This window comes from Hyla sarda, chromosome 9 (assembly GCF_029499605.1).
Source record: "Hyla sarda isolate aHylSar1 chromosome 9, aHylSar1.hap1, whole genome shotgun sequence".
NCBI lineage: Eukaryota > Metazoa > Chordata > Amphibia > Anura > Hylidae > Hyla > Hyla sarda.
Genome location: NC_079197.1, coordinates 125,287,933 through 125,303,839, shown reverse-complemented (window position 1 = coordinate 125,303,839; position 15,907 = coordinate 125,287,933). Strand labels below are relative to the sequence as shown.

At 42.2% G+C, this 15,907-nt stretch overlaps 1 protein-coding gene and 1 long non-coding RNA gene across 5 annotated transcripts in view; one reads left to right on the top strand and one right to left on the bottom strand.

The window, feature by feature from the left end:
* Nucleotides 1–15,907, top strand: part of ADGRG4 (adhesion G protein-coupled receptor G4) — a 114,816-nt gene that overhangs the window by 23,826 nt on the left and 75,083 nt on the right. For 3 of the 4 annotated variants that reach the window (XM_056540140.1, XM_056540141.1, XM_056540142.1), the window contains exon 3: nucleotides 7,511–8,104. In XM_056540140.1, coding sequence (XP_056396115.1) covers nucleotides 7,511–8,104 — 594 coding nt within the window. Of the gene's footprint in view, nucleotides 1–6,891; nucleotides 7,109–7,510; nucleotides 8,105–15,907 lie in introns of those variants that run through there. The other variant, XM_056540143.1, reaches the window with a different exon arrangement.
* LOC130291428 (uncharacterized) overlaps nucleotides 1–15,907 on the bottom strand; it is a 73,420-nt gene that overhangs the window by 54,720 nt on the left and 2,793 nt on the right. The window lies entirely within an intron of this gene.

Sequence of the window (15,907 nt, the reverse complement as noted above, 5' to 3'; positions counted from 1 at the left end):
GGCCTGCGACCGGCAGAACATAATGGCAAGTACCACATTAAAGCTCACAGTGGGCTCTCTGCACCTCCGGCAGCTGCCCAATCTCTGAATAGAGTGCTATTTGCTCCACAGTGGCCATAAATAATCCTTCCAGCACAGCACTATTCTCCTCTGCCTCTCTCTCAGCAAGGCAACATGGCTACAGATGTAGTGGGTTCCTCCACCCCTCCTTCTTCTTCCCATCAGCCCGTTGGTCTGCCTGCTGACCTGGGGTTCTCCTCCCCCTCCTCCATGTCATCACTGCCTGCAACTCCATCAATTACAGAGACTGACCACTCTCCTATGCAGCCTCAGCCCTTCTTTGATTTTAAAAGCCTGGCAGCTAAAGTTGCGACACTTTAAGCATCTTTTAATAAGCTGCAGTCTGACCTTGCATTGACCAACACTGCGGTAGATGCGCTCCGATGTGATGTCACCGAGCTGTCACAAGATCATTCCGAGGTTTCAGCATTGGTATCCGATCTCCAGCAAGAAAATGCCAGCCTGTGGGCTAAAATTGACGATCTAGAAAATTGCTATAGGCGGAATAACCTTTGCATTGTAGGCCTCTCAGAATGGGTAAAGATGCCAGACCAACCTGCAACGCCTCTCTGAAGTGGTACTTTCTGAAGCCTTAGGTTTAGATCATTACTGCAGAGTGGAGAGGGTTCACAGGATCGGCCTGGACAGCATCCAGGGACTCTAACTTGCCTTCTTCACAACAAAATCGACCACGCCAGGTTATTTTGAAGTTATAAGACTACAATGACCAGCAGGATCTTATGCGGGCCTTTTGAAGACGGTCATCTCCCCTCACCCTGCGGGGCAGCCGAGTTTTGCTCTTTGAAGATTTTTCAGCACCTGTGGCAGACCTTCAGCACTATATGCACAGAATTATTTCAGCGCAAGAATACGTTTCAATTGCAGTACCCATGCTGTGTTGTGTGTCTTTCATGATGATGGTTCTTCCACAGTGTTCTCCAGCCCATCGGCAGCTGAAGCGGCCTTGTGTGGCCACTCCGGATCTACCCGCCCGGAGTAGTCCTGGACGCTCCCCGCCACCTTGACATCTCTTGAGGACTTGGGTACATGGACCCTTTGCTACTGATATCCATGTCCCGGCTGCTACAGGGCTCCTGTTCCTGTGTACTTAGTTTTTCCTCAAGTTAGTGTCCAAATTGTTGGCTGAACGCTCCTAAGTGGCTAATATCCGCAAGGTCCTCACAGTCCTAGATAGGGTGCAGCACCATCCCCAGCCCAGAGAAACACAGATTTTAATAGCCTTGGATGCCGAGAAGGCTTTCGATAAAATCAGGTGGGACTGGCTGGGGATGGTGCTGGACAGAATAGGAATTGTTGGTTGTTTCCGCACTTTCCTAGGTGGACTTTATTCTTCCCCAATGGCTTGTGTTCACATGTCTGCCATTATGTCCTCCCCCTTTCCCATCTTCAAAGGGACGAGGCAGGACTGCCCCATCTCTCCTGTTATTTGACATCGCTCTGGAATCCCTGGCCAGACATCTGGAAGATTCTGATCTCTTCCAGGGCATAAAGATTCAGAGCAAGGTGGTCAAATTGACCCTTTTCGTGGATGATATCCTCATTTTCATGGCTGATTCACAAGCACATTATGCCCTGTTAATGTCCACTCCTACCCATTTCGGTTCCTTTTCAGGTTACAAAGTGAATCAACTCAAGAACGAAATTATACCCCTAGGCCTGCCTTGAGTGGCCTCTTATTTGTCCTCCATGGGGATATCCAATGATCTCATTAAACCTCATATTACTAATTTGGGGATCAAAATAGATGATATCGTGGGCCCACTACCTAGGAAGGTTTCTCTGTCAGATCTCTATAGATGTTTCAATGCTCGTTTATTGAAGGTTTCCAAAAATTAGATCTTCTCAAAGTTGGAGGCTCTATTGCATGACTTTGAGATTAATGACCAAATCTTGGCTGGCTGGACTAGGGTCCGGGCTAATGTAATCAATGAACGATGGAGGGAAGCTTATTTCCAAATCATGCATTTTGCTTACCTAGGCTTTAATCACCCAGTTTCCTCTTCATTTCCTGATAGAATCACATCTTGTCCTAAATGTGGTAGCCCAGGCACAGATTTTTATCATGGGATATGGGGTTGGTCAAAGACTCAGGAGTTTTGGTAGCAGGTAATTTCCTACATTGCTAGACACTGGGTGGTGCGGGTCCCCCTGTCCCCTTAGGCACTTCTATTCCATTCTGTCGACCTTGCTGAGGCGGAGGCTGTGGGTTTACGTAATGTGCCCCATTTTCTCCATGTTATCTTGTTAGTGGCGAAACGGGTGATTCTCCGGGAGTGGATCAAATCTGCGATGCCGAAGTGGTAGAGGAACTGAAGGTCTATTTGGAGGTCGATAGAATGGACGCAGAACTGCATATGGAATGTTGTGCGAAAAAATTATTTACCAAATGGAGTACTTTTCTGACTGTCCATTACTCAAGAGATCAGATTGATGCTTTTGTTCTGCCCTTCCGTCACACTAAGTGGCACTGTTTGGCATCTCTGGGAAATACTTTAGGTCCTTTGCGTCTGTGACCCTGTCCCCCGATATCAGGCTGAGTTGTTACTGTTTGCCCGGTGGTGGAGTTTTCTTTCGGATACTGGATGCTTTTCTTTACACCTGACTTATCTGCTCTTATTCTTTTGCACCCCCCACTCCCTTCTTTTTTCTTTTTTCCCCCCCGTTTTATCCGTTTGTTCGTCTTGTTTGTGGTATGTATGGGTGTATGTATGTGAGAGTGGTTCCTTCTAGACCCATGTTCTTTATTGCTTATATTGTATCATTATTTATGATTCCATGTTCGTGGCACCATGAGTACTGCGTTACCCACTTGCCTTTGCACATTACTACTTGCACTTTTTGATATTACAGCTATTGTTTAAAAAATTATTTGAAAACCTAATAAACAGAGTAAAAAAAAAAAAAAAAGAAAAGAGCGGGAGGTGGATAGTAACAGAGTGGGGAGGGGGAGGGAAATTAGAAGGAGAAAAAAAAGAAGGGGGATAGAAAAAGGGCGAAGGATAGTGTGTGGGTAATGAGAAAATCGATCAGACTCCAGTAAAGTGAAGACTAAATAATTTATTTAAATTAATGCTTGTGGTGAAAAAAATGTGGAGCGGTTCGCTGGGCCCTAGCAACCACCCACCTAGTCACCTGTTACAAATAAAAACAACAGAAGAAAATGACATGCAAAAATCTCCCCCTATGCTGTCAAAAGTATGGTTGTCGACAATAAACGAAACAGTCAGGCCCCTTTGTTAGGCCCCTTTCACACTACAAAAATTCCTGAAAATGGCCGTCAAAAAATCCCATGCATGTCAATGGGATTTTTTGACCATCCTTTTGCATCAGGTATGTCCGTTTTTACTAATGTCCGTTATTTTTGCCGGCACAACAGACGGTGCATGCAATCATTTTTGGTCCGGCAAAAATAATGGTGAAAAAACGGCCGTTAAAATTTAACATTTAAGTCTATGGGAAACGGATGTTAAAAAAAATAAAAATAAAACATCCATTATCATCCGTTATTGTCCGTTTCTTTAACATCCGTTTTTTGTACTGAGCATGCTCAGTACAGCTTTACAAAAAAGGGTTAAAAACCTTATAAAAAGAAAAAATGGATGTAACTGGTAATAACAGATGATAACAGATGAACAATATCAGGGTTTTTAAGAAAAAAATATTTAAAAATAACAGATGATGGTCATCATATTACCAGTTATTGCATCCAGTTTTTTTCATTGCGCTAATGTTCTATTCCTCTGTTAGCACCATCCTCCTCATGCTTCAGAAGGTGCGCTCAGAGCGTGTGCAGCTGTGAGGTCCGAGGCGCGCTGTAACAATGCAGATTGTGCCTTGGCGATGTTCTCAATGATGGGGGTTGCAGTCTAATTAGGGCTAATTAGGGCTAATAGCGTGAGGGACATAATCCCCCAGTGCATATTACCCCATTGATGCTATAAATGACATAAAATTTTTGCTTTGTTGCCTTTATCCTGCCGCAAAGAAGGAATCAGACTTTATTCCATGTTGGCGGGGAGCGCATAGCGCTTAGGAGGATTTACCCTGTGTATAACAAATATTGAATACAATTTTTAAGGAACATATAATGTTCAGGAGAACATCATCTGCAGAGCAGGAACTGCATTTTATTTACAGGGAGTGCACAGCGCTCAAGAGAACTCACCTCTATACAGGAGTGATATTGCCTTTTGTTTTCAGGGAGCACACAGTGCTCAGGAGAACTTACCTCTATACAGGAGTGATAATGCCTTTTGTTTTCAGGGAGCACACAGCGCTCAGGAGAACTTACCTCTATACAGGAGTGATATTGCCTTTTGTTTTCAGGGAGCACACAGTGCTCAGGAGAACTTACCTCTATACAGGAGTGATAATGCCTTTTGTTTTCAGGGAGCATACAGCGCTCAGGAGAACTTACCTCTATACAGGAGTGATATTGCCTTTTGTTTTCAGGGAGCACACAGTGCTCAGGAGAACTTACCTCTATACAGGAGTGATATTGCCTTTTGTTTTCAGGGAGCACACAGTGCTCAGGAGAACTTACCTTTATACAGGAGTGATAATGCATTTTGCACTAAGTCCTGTACACCCTGCCCAGAGGTGGGAGGGTTTTGTACGCTCCCACCCCTCGCACAAATACAGCCTTAAAGGGGTACTCCCATGCCTGTCTTTTTGTGGCTTCTGCTAGTGCTCATTATGTCTGTTTATGTGTTGTTTTTTTTAAACTTTGCTTTAGTATTTTTTACAAACTGTTAGTTGCGGGCGGAAGTCTGGTAGTTTCTGGTCCGTCCTCGGTATCTCGACCATGCTTTTCTTTCCGTTCGCCAGCCATGTCTTGGTCGTGACGTCTGTGTTGGTTTACCCTGCTCCAATTATCTGACATCTGGTGCGCATGCGCATTTGCACGCCACTGTGTCTGTTATTCGGACCACAAGCAAGAACGGGCGAAGGAGGAAATAATTCAGCGCAGGTCACGTGACCTAAAAAAAAGCCACATGACTAGCCAGCAGACAAGAAAGAACCAATGGAGCAAAGGGGCGTTATTCAACAGAAAGAATTAAAAAAAAGGGGCATAATAATAAAATTAGAAGGGCGAGTCAAGGGCGGGGAAAGAAACAAAGTGGGATTGGAAATAAAAAAAAAAGCCGCAAAGACAGACTGGGAAATGTAGTTTCACGCACAAACGGAACAGGAGAACTTACCTCTATACAGGAGTGATATTGCCTTTTGTTTTCAGGGAGCACACAGTGCTCAGGAGAACTTACCTCTATACAGGAGTGATATTGCCTTTTGTTTTCAGGGAGCACACAGTGCTCAGGAGAACTTACCTTTATACAGGAGTGATAATGCATTTTGCACTAAGTCCTGTACACCCTGCCCAGAGGTGGGAGGGTTTTGTACGCTCCCACCCCTCGCACAAATACAGCCTTAAAGGGGTACTCCCATGCCTGTCTTTTTGTGGCTTCTGCTAGTGCTCATTATGTCTGTTTATGTGTTGTTTTTTTTAAACTTTGCTTTAGTATTTTTTACAAACTGTTAGTTGCGGGCGGAAGTCTGGTAGTTTCTGGTCCGTCCTCGGTATCTCGACCATGCTTTTCTTTCCGTTCGCCAGCCATGTCTTGGTCGTGACGTCTGTGTTGGTTTACCCTGCTCCAATTATCTGACATCTGGTGCGCATGCGCATTTGCACGCCACTGTGTCTGTTATTCGGACCACAAGCAAGAACGGGCGAAGGAGGAAATAATTCAGCGCAGGTCACGTGACCTAAAAAAAAGCCACATGACTAGCCAGCAGACAAGAAAGAACCAATGGAGCAAAGGGGCGTTATTCAACAGAAAGAATTAAAAAAAAGGGGCATAATAATAAAATTAGAAGGGCGAGTCAAGGGCGGGGAAAGAAACAAAGTGGGATTGGAAATAAAAAAAAAAGCCGCAAAGACAGACTGGGAAATGTAGTTTCACGCACAAACGGAACAGGTAGAAGAACCGACAAACGCACATACAGGACGCCAAGAAAACAGACTAAAAAAGAGCAAGAAAAAACTCTGAAAAAAAGGTAAAAACTATAACAAACAACAAAACACACATAATATGGCACACAAATAAAAAAAAAGGAAAGGAGTACCCCTTTAACAGGCTTAAAATCTAAAAAAAAAACACAACTTTTTTTTCACTACAAATTGCCTTTTTTTTATTTATTTTTTTAGCTATTGTGAGTTCATGAGCTGTCCTGAATGATTTTAAAAGAGAGCATATGGTGGATGTACTGTATATCCTCTTTCAGGCTACAACATGTGATAGAAGAAGCAGCTTGTTGAGCTTTGGAAGTAAAATTCATACTCTGTGGTGCTGTACTGGTGAAGTGTTAAAATAGACCAAATCGTACAGGTAAATTAATAAAAGACTACTTTTATACCACATTAATGATAATGGGAAACGTGTCTCAAGGGGGACACCCCTTTTTATCAGGTCCTAATGGGGGCATTGGTGTATAGGGGTATATTTAACAGAACACATTCAAAACATAGCAGGAAATAAGGTCAAATGACATAAGTGTTTCGTCAGTGGTTACCAACACTGTCCAATGTCTGTTGGAGAATAATAAAGTTGTGCCAACCAAAGGAAAAACTAATGGATAAAGTTTTTTCTTTGGTTGACTTAACTTTATTATTTTGAAACAGACAGTGGACAGTGTTGGTAACCACTGACGATGCGCTCATGTCATTTGACCTTGTTTTCCCATTATGTTTCAAATGTGTTCTGTTATATACAGCATATATACCCCTATACACCAATGCCCCCATAAGGACCCGATGAAGAGGGAAGTCCCCTTAAAATGCATTGTTTGTTACCGTAAATGTTATTCCTTTATTATTTTACTTGTCCAATATGGTATGCACCAATTCGGTGCCACAGATTATCCCTTTAACTTCCAAAGCTATGCAAGCTGCTTCCAATACCTCTAGTTCTTCACCGTATCGCCAAGTCCGGAAAACATGGCAGGATACAGGCTGCGTTCAGGACCTACGGTATGTTTGTCATTACATACTGATGTTGGTGTTGTACCCACAGCACAACACAAGAATATGAGCACATCACCTAACACGGTTATCGGCACTGAGAGCACATGGAATGATAGCAAAAGAAGAAACGAATCAAACAACCCCAAGTTTAAATAATAGGTTCATCTGGTATTATGCACCTTTGACATAGAGCTTAATTACAAAAAAATCATTTTTCTGTTTTCATGGAAAAGCCTTATCCTCCATTTTATCTTCTCACTATAACATTATCACCAAAATTGCTGTGTTTTTACCAATTACGTTTACTCCATAAAATAATGTGCTGAATGTTTTAGCATTTTTTTTTCTACCCATGATTTTGGCTTAAGATTAACAAGGACTCACATGTTTCTCTGTCTCGATTTGCAGGAACAAGTTCATTTTGGAAAAAAAAAGCAAATGTTTTTTCAAAAAAGACTGTTGGAGAAGTGCAGTATACCGAGATCCCAGCTTTATCAGAACTTACGGTGTGTTTGGATGTGTTTTATGAAAATGATGCCCAGTCAACTGCTTGGTCTTACTGTGGTCAAGATGGAGTAAACCCTGAGCTTGGTTTTGGGAGAAAGGAAAATACACTTGAAGTGTTCCATATGGGAACGGTATATGCTATTAAGGCAACCTTGAAACAAAATATTTGGTATACAGTATGCTTAAAATGGAAGAGAAAAACAATGCAGCTGAAGGTTTATGTGAATGGGACTCGCATCTATAATACTACTACAACAGAAGACAGAATGCTGAAGAGCAATGGGAGTCTGGTTTTGGGTGCTACACATACTAATAAGGGGGAGATTGTTGTAATGGATAAAACCATCATGACCGGAAAACTGTACAACTACCAGATGTGGAACTATACAAGGTCTGATGAAGAACTACTTGGCTGTAATGAAGGGAATTTAATCAGCTGGACAAAAGAGACTTGGAATTTTGATAGAACTCTTGAGGATGTGCAACTGCGCTGTGGTGAGTAATATACGGCCTTTACTATGAAAGAGTTCGGAAATAAATATACACATTGTAATGCACAAGAAGTGGCGATGGGCGCATAACACAAACCTGTAGCTGCATTGTACTTAAAGTGGTACTCCGGTGGAAAACCTTTTTTTTTAAATCAACTGATGGCAGACATTTAAACAGATTTATTAGCGGCTGTATGATACAGAGGGAATTCTTTTCTTTTTGGATTTCTTTTCTGTCAAGACCATAGTGCTCTCTACTGACATCTATGTCCATTTTAGGAACTGTCCAGAGTAGGAGAAAATCCCCATAGCAAACATATGCTGCTCTGGACAGTTCCTAAAACGGACAGAGATGTCAGCAGAGAGCACTGTGGTCATGACAGAAAATAAAGAAAATAATTTTTCTCAGTAGTATACAGCCGCTAATAAGTACTGGAAGTATTAGGAATTTTTAATAGAAGTAATTTACAAATCTAATAAAAGGAAGAAAACAAACTTACCGCTCAGGGGAGACAATTCGTTGTAGGGGTCCGGTTAACGGGTAGCTGGATCACAGCATCAGCGCAAGTATAATGGCGCTCGGAGGCTACGCTGGCAGTTTCACACGTGAATGCGTTCTTCTTCCGGCCTCTGAGGCCCCAAAACACTGATACTTTTGCAAAAGTACAACTCCCAGCATGCACGGTCTGTCAGTGCATGCTGGGATTTGTAGTTTTGCAACATCTGGAGGGCCACAGTTTGGAGATTACTGTGCAAACTCCTAGCAAGAAACTCACTGTAAACTGCCGTCAGTGCGAATGTACCCTAAAAACAGTACACTACACTACACTAACACATAATAAAGGGTAAAACACTACATATACACCCCTTACACTGTCCCCCCCCCCCAATAAAAATTAAAAACTTATTGTTTGGCAGTGTTTCCAAAATGGAGCCTCCAGCTGTTGCAAAACAACAACTTCCAGCATTTCCAGACAGCCACTGACTGTCCAGGCATGCTGGGAGTTTAGCTGGAGGCACCCTGTTTGGGAATCACTGGTGTAGAATACCCCTATGTCCACCCCTATGCAATTCCTAACTTAGTCCTCAAATGCGCATGGCGCTCTCTCACTTCGGAGCCCTGTCGTATTTCAAGGAAACAGTTTAGGACCACATATGGGGTATTTCCGTACTCGGGAGAAATTGCACTACAAATTTTGGGGGGCGTTTTCACCTTTTACCCCTTAGGAAAAGGAAAAGTTGGGGTCTACACCAGCCTATTAGTGTAAAAAAAAAAATTACATTAACATGCTGGTGTTGCCCCATACTTTATTTTCACAAGAGGGAAAAGGAAAAAAAGACCCCCAAAATTTGTAACACAATTTCTCCTGAGTACGGAAATACCCCATATGTGGACGTAAAATGCTCTGCGGACGCACAACAAGGCTCAGGAGTGAGAGCGCACCATGTACATTTGAGGCCTAAATTGGTGATTTGCACAGGGGTGGCTGATTTTACAGCGGTTCTGACATAAACACAAAAAAATAAATACCCACATGTGACCCCATTTTGGAAACTACATTCCTCACAGAATGTAACAAAGGGTATAGTGTTCCTTAACACCCCACAGGTGTTTGATAAATTTGGTTAAAGTTGGATAGGAAAATGAAGAAAAGAACATTTTTCACTAAAATGCTGGTCTTACCCTAAATCTTTCATTTTTACAAGGGAAAATAGGAAAAAAGCCCCCCAAAATGTGTAACCCCATTTCTTCTGAGTAAGAACATAGCCCATATGTGGATGTAAAGTGCTCTGCGGGTGCACTACAATGCTCAGAAGAGAAGGAGCACCATTGGGCTTTTGGAGAGAAAATTTGTCCGGAATTGAAGGCCACGTGTGTTTACAAAGCCCCCATAGTGCCAGAACAATGCCCCCCCCACATGTGACCCCATTTTGGAAACTACACTCCTCACAAAATGTCATAAGGGGTGTAGTGAGCATTTACACCCCACAGGTGTCTGACAGATTTTTGGAACAGTGGTTCATGAAAATGAAAAATGTTATTTTTTCATTTGCACAGGCCACTGTTCCAAAGATCTGTCAAATGCCAGTGGGGTGTAAATGCTCACTGCACCCCTTATTAAATTCTGTGAGGTGTGTAGTTTCCACAATGGTGTCACATGTGTGTGTGTGTGTGTGGGGGGGGGGGGTTGTTCACTGTTCTGGCACCATGGGGGGCTTTGTAAACATACATGGCCCCTGACTTACATTCCAAACAAATTCTGTCTCCAAAAGCCCAATGGTGGTCCTTCTCTTCTGAGCATTGTAGTGCGCCAGCAGAGCACTTGACGTCCACACATGGGGTATTTCCATACTCAGAAGAAATGGGGTTACAAATTTTGGGGGGCATTTTCTCCTATTATCCCTTGTAAAAATGTAAAATTTTGGAAAAAAACTGCATTTTTGTGAAAAAACTTTTTTATTTCATTTACACATCCGACTTTAACAAAAAGTCGTCACTGTACCCCTTGTTACGTTCCTTGAGGGGTGTAGTTTCCAAAATAGAAGGCCATGTGTTTTTTTATGCTGTTCTGGCACCAAAGGGGCTTCCTAAATGCGACATGCCCCCCAAAAACCATTTCAGCAAAATTTGCTTTCCAAAAGCCAAATGTGACTCCTTCTCTTCTGAGTATTGTAGTTCGCCCGCAGAGCATTTTATGACCTAACATGGGGTATTTCCATACTCAGAAGAGATGGGTTACAAATTTTTGGGGGCATTTTCTCCTAAATTTGGGAAAAATAAAACACTTAAGTGAAAAAAATGTGTTTTTTTTCATTTACACATCCGATTTTAACGAAAAATTGTCAAACACCTGTGGGGTGTTAAGGCTCACTGGACCCCTTGTTACGTGCCTTGAGGGGTGTAGTTTTTAAAATAGTGTTGTTTTTTTTCTGTTCTGGCACCATAGGGGCTTCCTAAATGTGACATGCCCCTCAAAAACCATTTCAGAAGAACTCACCCTCCAAAATCCCATTGTCGCTCCATCCCTTCTGAGCCCTCTACTGCACTCGAGCACTTCACATACACATATGAGGTAATTCCTTACTCGAGAGAAATTGGGTTACAAATTTTGGGGGGCTTTTTCTCCTATTACCCCTTGTAAAAATAAAAAAAAATGGGTCTACAAGAACATGCGAGTGTAAAAAATGAAGAATTTGAATTTTCTCATTCAATTTGCTGCTATTCCTGTGGAACAACCAAAGGGTTAACAAACTATCTGAATGTCATTTTGAATACTTTGAGGGGTGCAGTTTTTATAATGGGGTCATTTATGGGGTATTTCTAATATGAAGGCCCTTCAAATCCACTTCAAAACTGAACTGGTCCCTGAAAAATGCTGATTTAGAAAATTTTGTAAAAATTTTGAAAATTGCTGCTGAACTTTGAAGCCCTCTATATCTTCCAAAAATAAAAACATGTCAACGTTATGATGCAAACATAAAGTAGACATATTGTATATGTGAATCAATATATCATTTATTTGGAATGTCTATTTTCCTTTCAAGCAGAGAGCTTCAAAGTTAGAAAAATGCTAAATTTTAAATTTATTCATCAAATATTTGAATTTTTCACCAAGAAATGATGCAAGTATCGACAAAAATTTACTACTAACATAAAGTAGAATATGTCACGAAAAAACTATCTCGGAATCAGAATAAAAAGTAAAAGCATCCCAAAGTAGGGGTATTCCAGGAAAAAACTTTTTTTCTTATATCAACTGGCTCCAGAAAGTTAAACAGATTTGTAAATTACTCCTATTAAAAATCTTAATCCTTTCATTAATTGTCAGCTGCTGAAGTTGGGTTGTTGTTTTCTGTCTGGCAACAGTGCTCTCTGCTGACATCTCTGCTTGTCTCGGGAACTGCACAGAGTAGAAGAGGTTTGCTATGGGGATTTGCTTCTAAACTGGGTGGTTCCCGTGACACGTGTCATCAAAGAGCACTTAGACAGAAAAGAACAACTCAACTTCAGCAGCTCATACGTACTGAAAGGATTAAGATTTTTTAATATACGTAATTTAAAAATCTGTTTAACTTTCTGGAGCCAGTTGATATATAAAAAAAAGTTTTTTTCCTGGATAACCCCTTTAATGCTTAAAGTGACAGTGGTCAGAATTTAAAAAAATGCTCCCGTCCTTAGGGTTATAATGGGCTCCGTCCCCAAGGGGTTAATGGGGGACCTACTATCCTTATTATGAGAGGGCAGTGCACTGAAAAAATGCAGTGTCTAACATGTTTTACCTGCATATGCTAAAGAGACAGTTTTTGGCTGGAAGAATTTGACATGTTGGTCTGATCCAGATGCAGAAGAAATGGAAAGAGGACATCGGTGATCAGAAATGATGTTACCTGTGAGTCCCTAGATGTAACTATATTCACCTATATGGTGTACAGATCCTGTGTACAGCTGGTATCTACCTTTCTATGGTCCTGGATGTAATCACGTATACAGGGCCAGACTGGGTGTGAAAACCAGCCCTGGAAAAAATTACATACCAGCCCCATAGTATTGCGTCATTATACCAGCACGTCGTCCTTTTCTTGTTCATAAAAGGTAAAATATAGCTCCCCCACATTAGGTGCAGTATAGTCCCTCACATTAGGTGCAATATAGTCCCCCACATTAGGTGCAGTATAGTTCCCCACATTAGGTGCAGTATAGTCCCCCACATTAGGTGCAGTATAGTCCCCCACGTTAGGTGCAGTATAGTGCCCCACATTAGGTGCAGTATAGTCCCCCACATTAGGTGCAGTATAGTTTCCGACATTAATTGCAGTATAGTTCCCCACATTAGGTGCAGTATAGCTCCCCCACATTAGGTTGGCAGTATAGTTCCCCCACATTAGGTGCAGTATAGTTTCCCACATTAGGTGCAGTATAGTTCCCCACATTAGGTGCAGTATAGCTCCCCCACATTAGGTGCAGTGAAGTTTCCCACATTAGGTTGGCAGTATAGTTCCCCCACATTAGGTGCAGTATAGTTCCCCACATTAGGTGCAGTATAGTCCCCCTCATTAGGTGCAGTATAGTCCCCCACATTAGGTGCAGTATAGTTCCCCCACATTAGGTGCAGTATAGTTCCCCCACATTAGGTGCAGGTCAGTTCCCCCACATTAGGTGCAGTACAGTTCCCCAACATTAGGTGCAGTACCGTTTCCCCACATTAGGTGCAGTACAGTTTCTCCACATTAGTTGCAGTACAGTTTCCCTACATTAGGTGCAGTATAGTTTCCCCACATAAGGTGCAGTATAGTTCCCCACATTAGGTGCAGTATAGTCCCCCACATTAGGTGCAATATAGTTCCCCACATTAGGTGCAGTATAGTCCCTCACATTAGGTGCAGTATAGTCCCCCACATTAGGTTGCCAGTATAGTTCCCAACATTAGGTGCAGTATAGTTGCCCACATTAGGTGCAGTACTGTTCTCCCACATTAGTTGAAGTATAGCTCCCCACATTAAGTGCAGTATAGTTCCCCCACATTAGGTGCAGTATAGTTCCCCCACATTAGGTGCAGTATAGTCCCCCATATAAGGTGCAGTACAGTTCCCCCACAGGCATACAGCCTTCAGCCATATACAGTGTATGGATGGAGGCTGTATGCCTGTTTACTGCCCCACTTCAGTATTCCGACCACTGCTCCGGGGTCAAGATCTACTGCTATGGCCTATGGGTCATAGCAGTAGGCTAATGCTATAGCCCATAGGCCATAGCAGTAGATCGTGACCCCAGAGCGGTGGTCGAAATACTGAAGATGACGTGCCACTGGTCACTTACCATGCGCGAGCGTCCTACTCACCGCTCCGCTCTGCTCTGTTACTATGGGTGCACACAGGGGATGTCAGTGACGTCCCTGCGTGCGCTAACTTCCGGTGGCCCTTGCGTTTTTAAAGTTAACCGGTGGCGGCCGCAGAGAGGTAACCGGGGCATCCCTGTGTCCCGAAAAGATTTTTCGGGACACAGGGATGTCCCTAATGTGATAGGGGCCCCCTGTGGGCTCAGGGGCCGGAGCAGGCGCTCCATGAGTGCCAATGATGATTCGGCACTGGTGGCCGCTGGGGGGGAAAAAAATCTCCACATCCCACAGCCACATCTCAAAGTGGCCCCAGGGCCGTTGTCCCACCAGGAAATTTCCCAGTATGCCGGTAGGCCAGTCTGGGCCTGCACTTATATGGTATACAGGTTCTGCAACAAAGTCCAAGACCACAGCACCAATAATTATAAACTGATATGTGAAAAAGAGCTGTAGTTTATTGGTTCCCCAAAAGCTTTTTTTGAGGAACCAATAAATGAGAGTTCTTTTCCATTTTTGGTGCTGTGGTCTTGGACTTTCTTGCATGTTTGGTATGCGGATTGGCTATCTGGATGACTACGGGGACAATGCATTTATCTAGTGCTGTCTTCTACTGCTTCTACTGATTCTGTGTACAGATGGTATCTACTTCTTTATAGTCACTGTACTGTTTATTCAGTAACAGTATGATGCATTAGTCAGTCACTGTGTGATGTAAAGTGTGTTCTTGATGAGGCAGTATTATTTGGTCCTGGTATTGTTTATATTCTGGTATTACTGGTATTGTTAGTCTGTTTATAATGGTTTTTACTCAGTATGGCAGTATTATCTAGTCTTTGTGTGCTGGCATAATTTGTTCCTTGTATACTGATATTATTGTTAATATTGGTCTCAGTATTCAGGATTTAGTCAGTAGTGTTGAGCGGCATAGGCCATATTCGAATTCGCGAATATTCGCGAATATATGGACGAATATTCGTCATATATTCGCGAATATTCGCATATTCGTTATCTCCTCGTTTTATTTTCGCATATGCGAAGATTCGCGTATGCGAAAATTAACATGTGAAAATTTGCATATACAAAATTAGCACACACGACAATTCGCATATGCGAAAATTAGCATATGCTAATTTTCGCATATGCGCATTTCCGCACGCCAGTCTCACACAGCAGTATTACAGCCTTCTTTACACCACACAAGCTGGAAGCAGAGAGGGGTGATCACTGTGATGTGTACTGTGAAGAAAAAAAAAAAAAAAAGAAAAAAAAAAGAATATTCGTAATTACGAATATATAGCACTATATTCGCGAAATTCGCGAATTCGCGAATATGCGATATTCGCGAATAATATTCGAATTGCGAATATTCGCGAGCAACACTATTAGTCAGTAATGGTATGGTGGTAATATGTATGGTGATTTGATTCCTCCTTGTATACTTGTTTTAATGCTTGAAATTGTCCTCTTCTATAAGACTTTTACGTATGGGACTTATTTTTCGGTCCGTGGTCTGTAGTTTTTATTGGTAATTGTTTTGATGGTACTTTTTAATCACTTTTAATAACCTTTTTTTTCTGATATATAAAATGACCAGAAATCAGCAATTCTGGACTAAGGAATTTTTTTTTACATTTACACCATTCACCATGCTGTTTCATTAATGTCATATTTTAATAGTTCGGACATTTACACATTCGGCGATACCAAATATGTTTATTTTTTGTTTACACTTTTATTAGGGAAGGAACATAATCACTCATGTGAGGCATTAGCAGTAAATGAAGAGCGTTCAGCTAGTAAGCGTACTTCATACACCCAGACTGCTACCATGGCATACACGTACACCATGTTTCGTCAAGGTGTTAATGTTGACTACACTAACCCCTCGTCCTGACCTAACACACACAGCCTACCTCCCACAGTCCTGACGAATCCCTATCTCTTGAATTCACTGCTCCCTGAAGGTACCT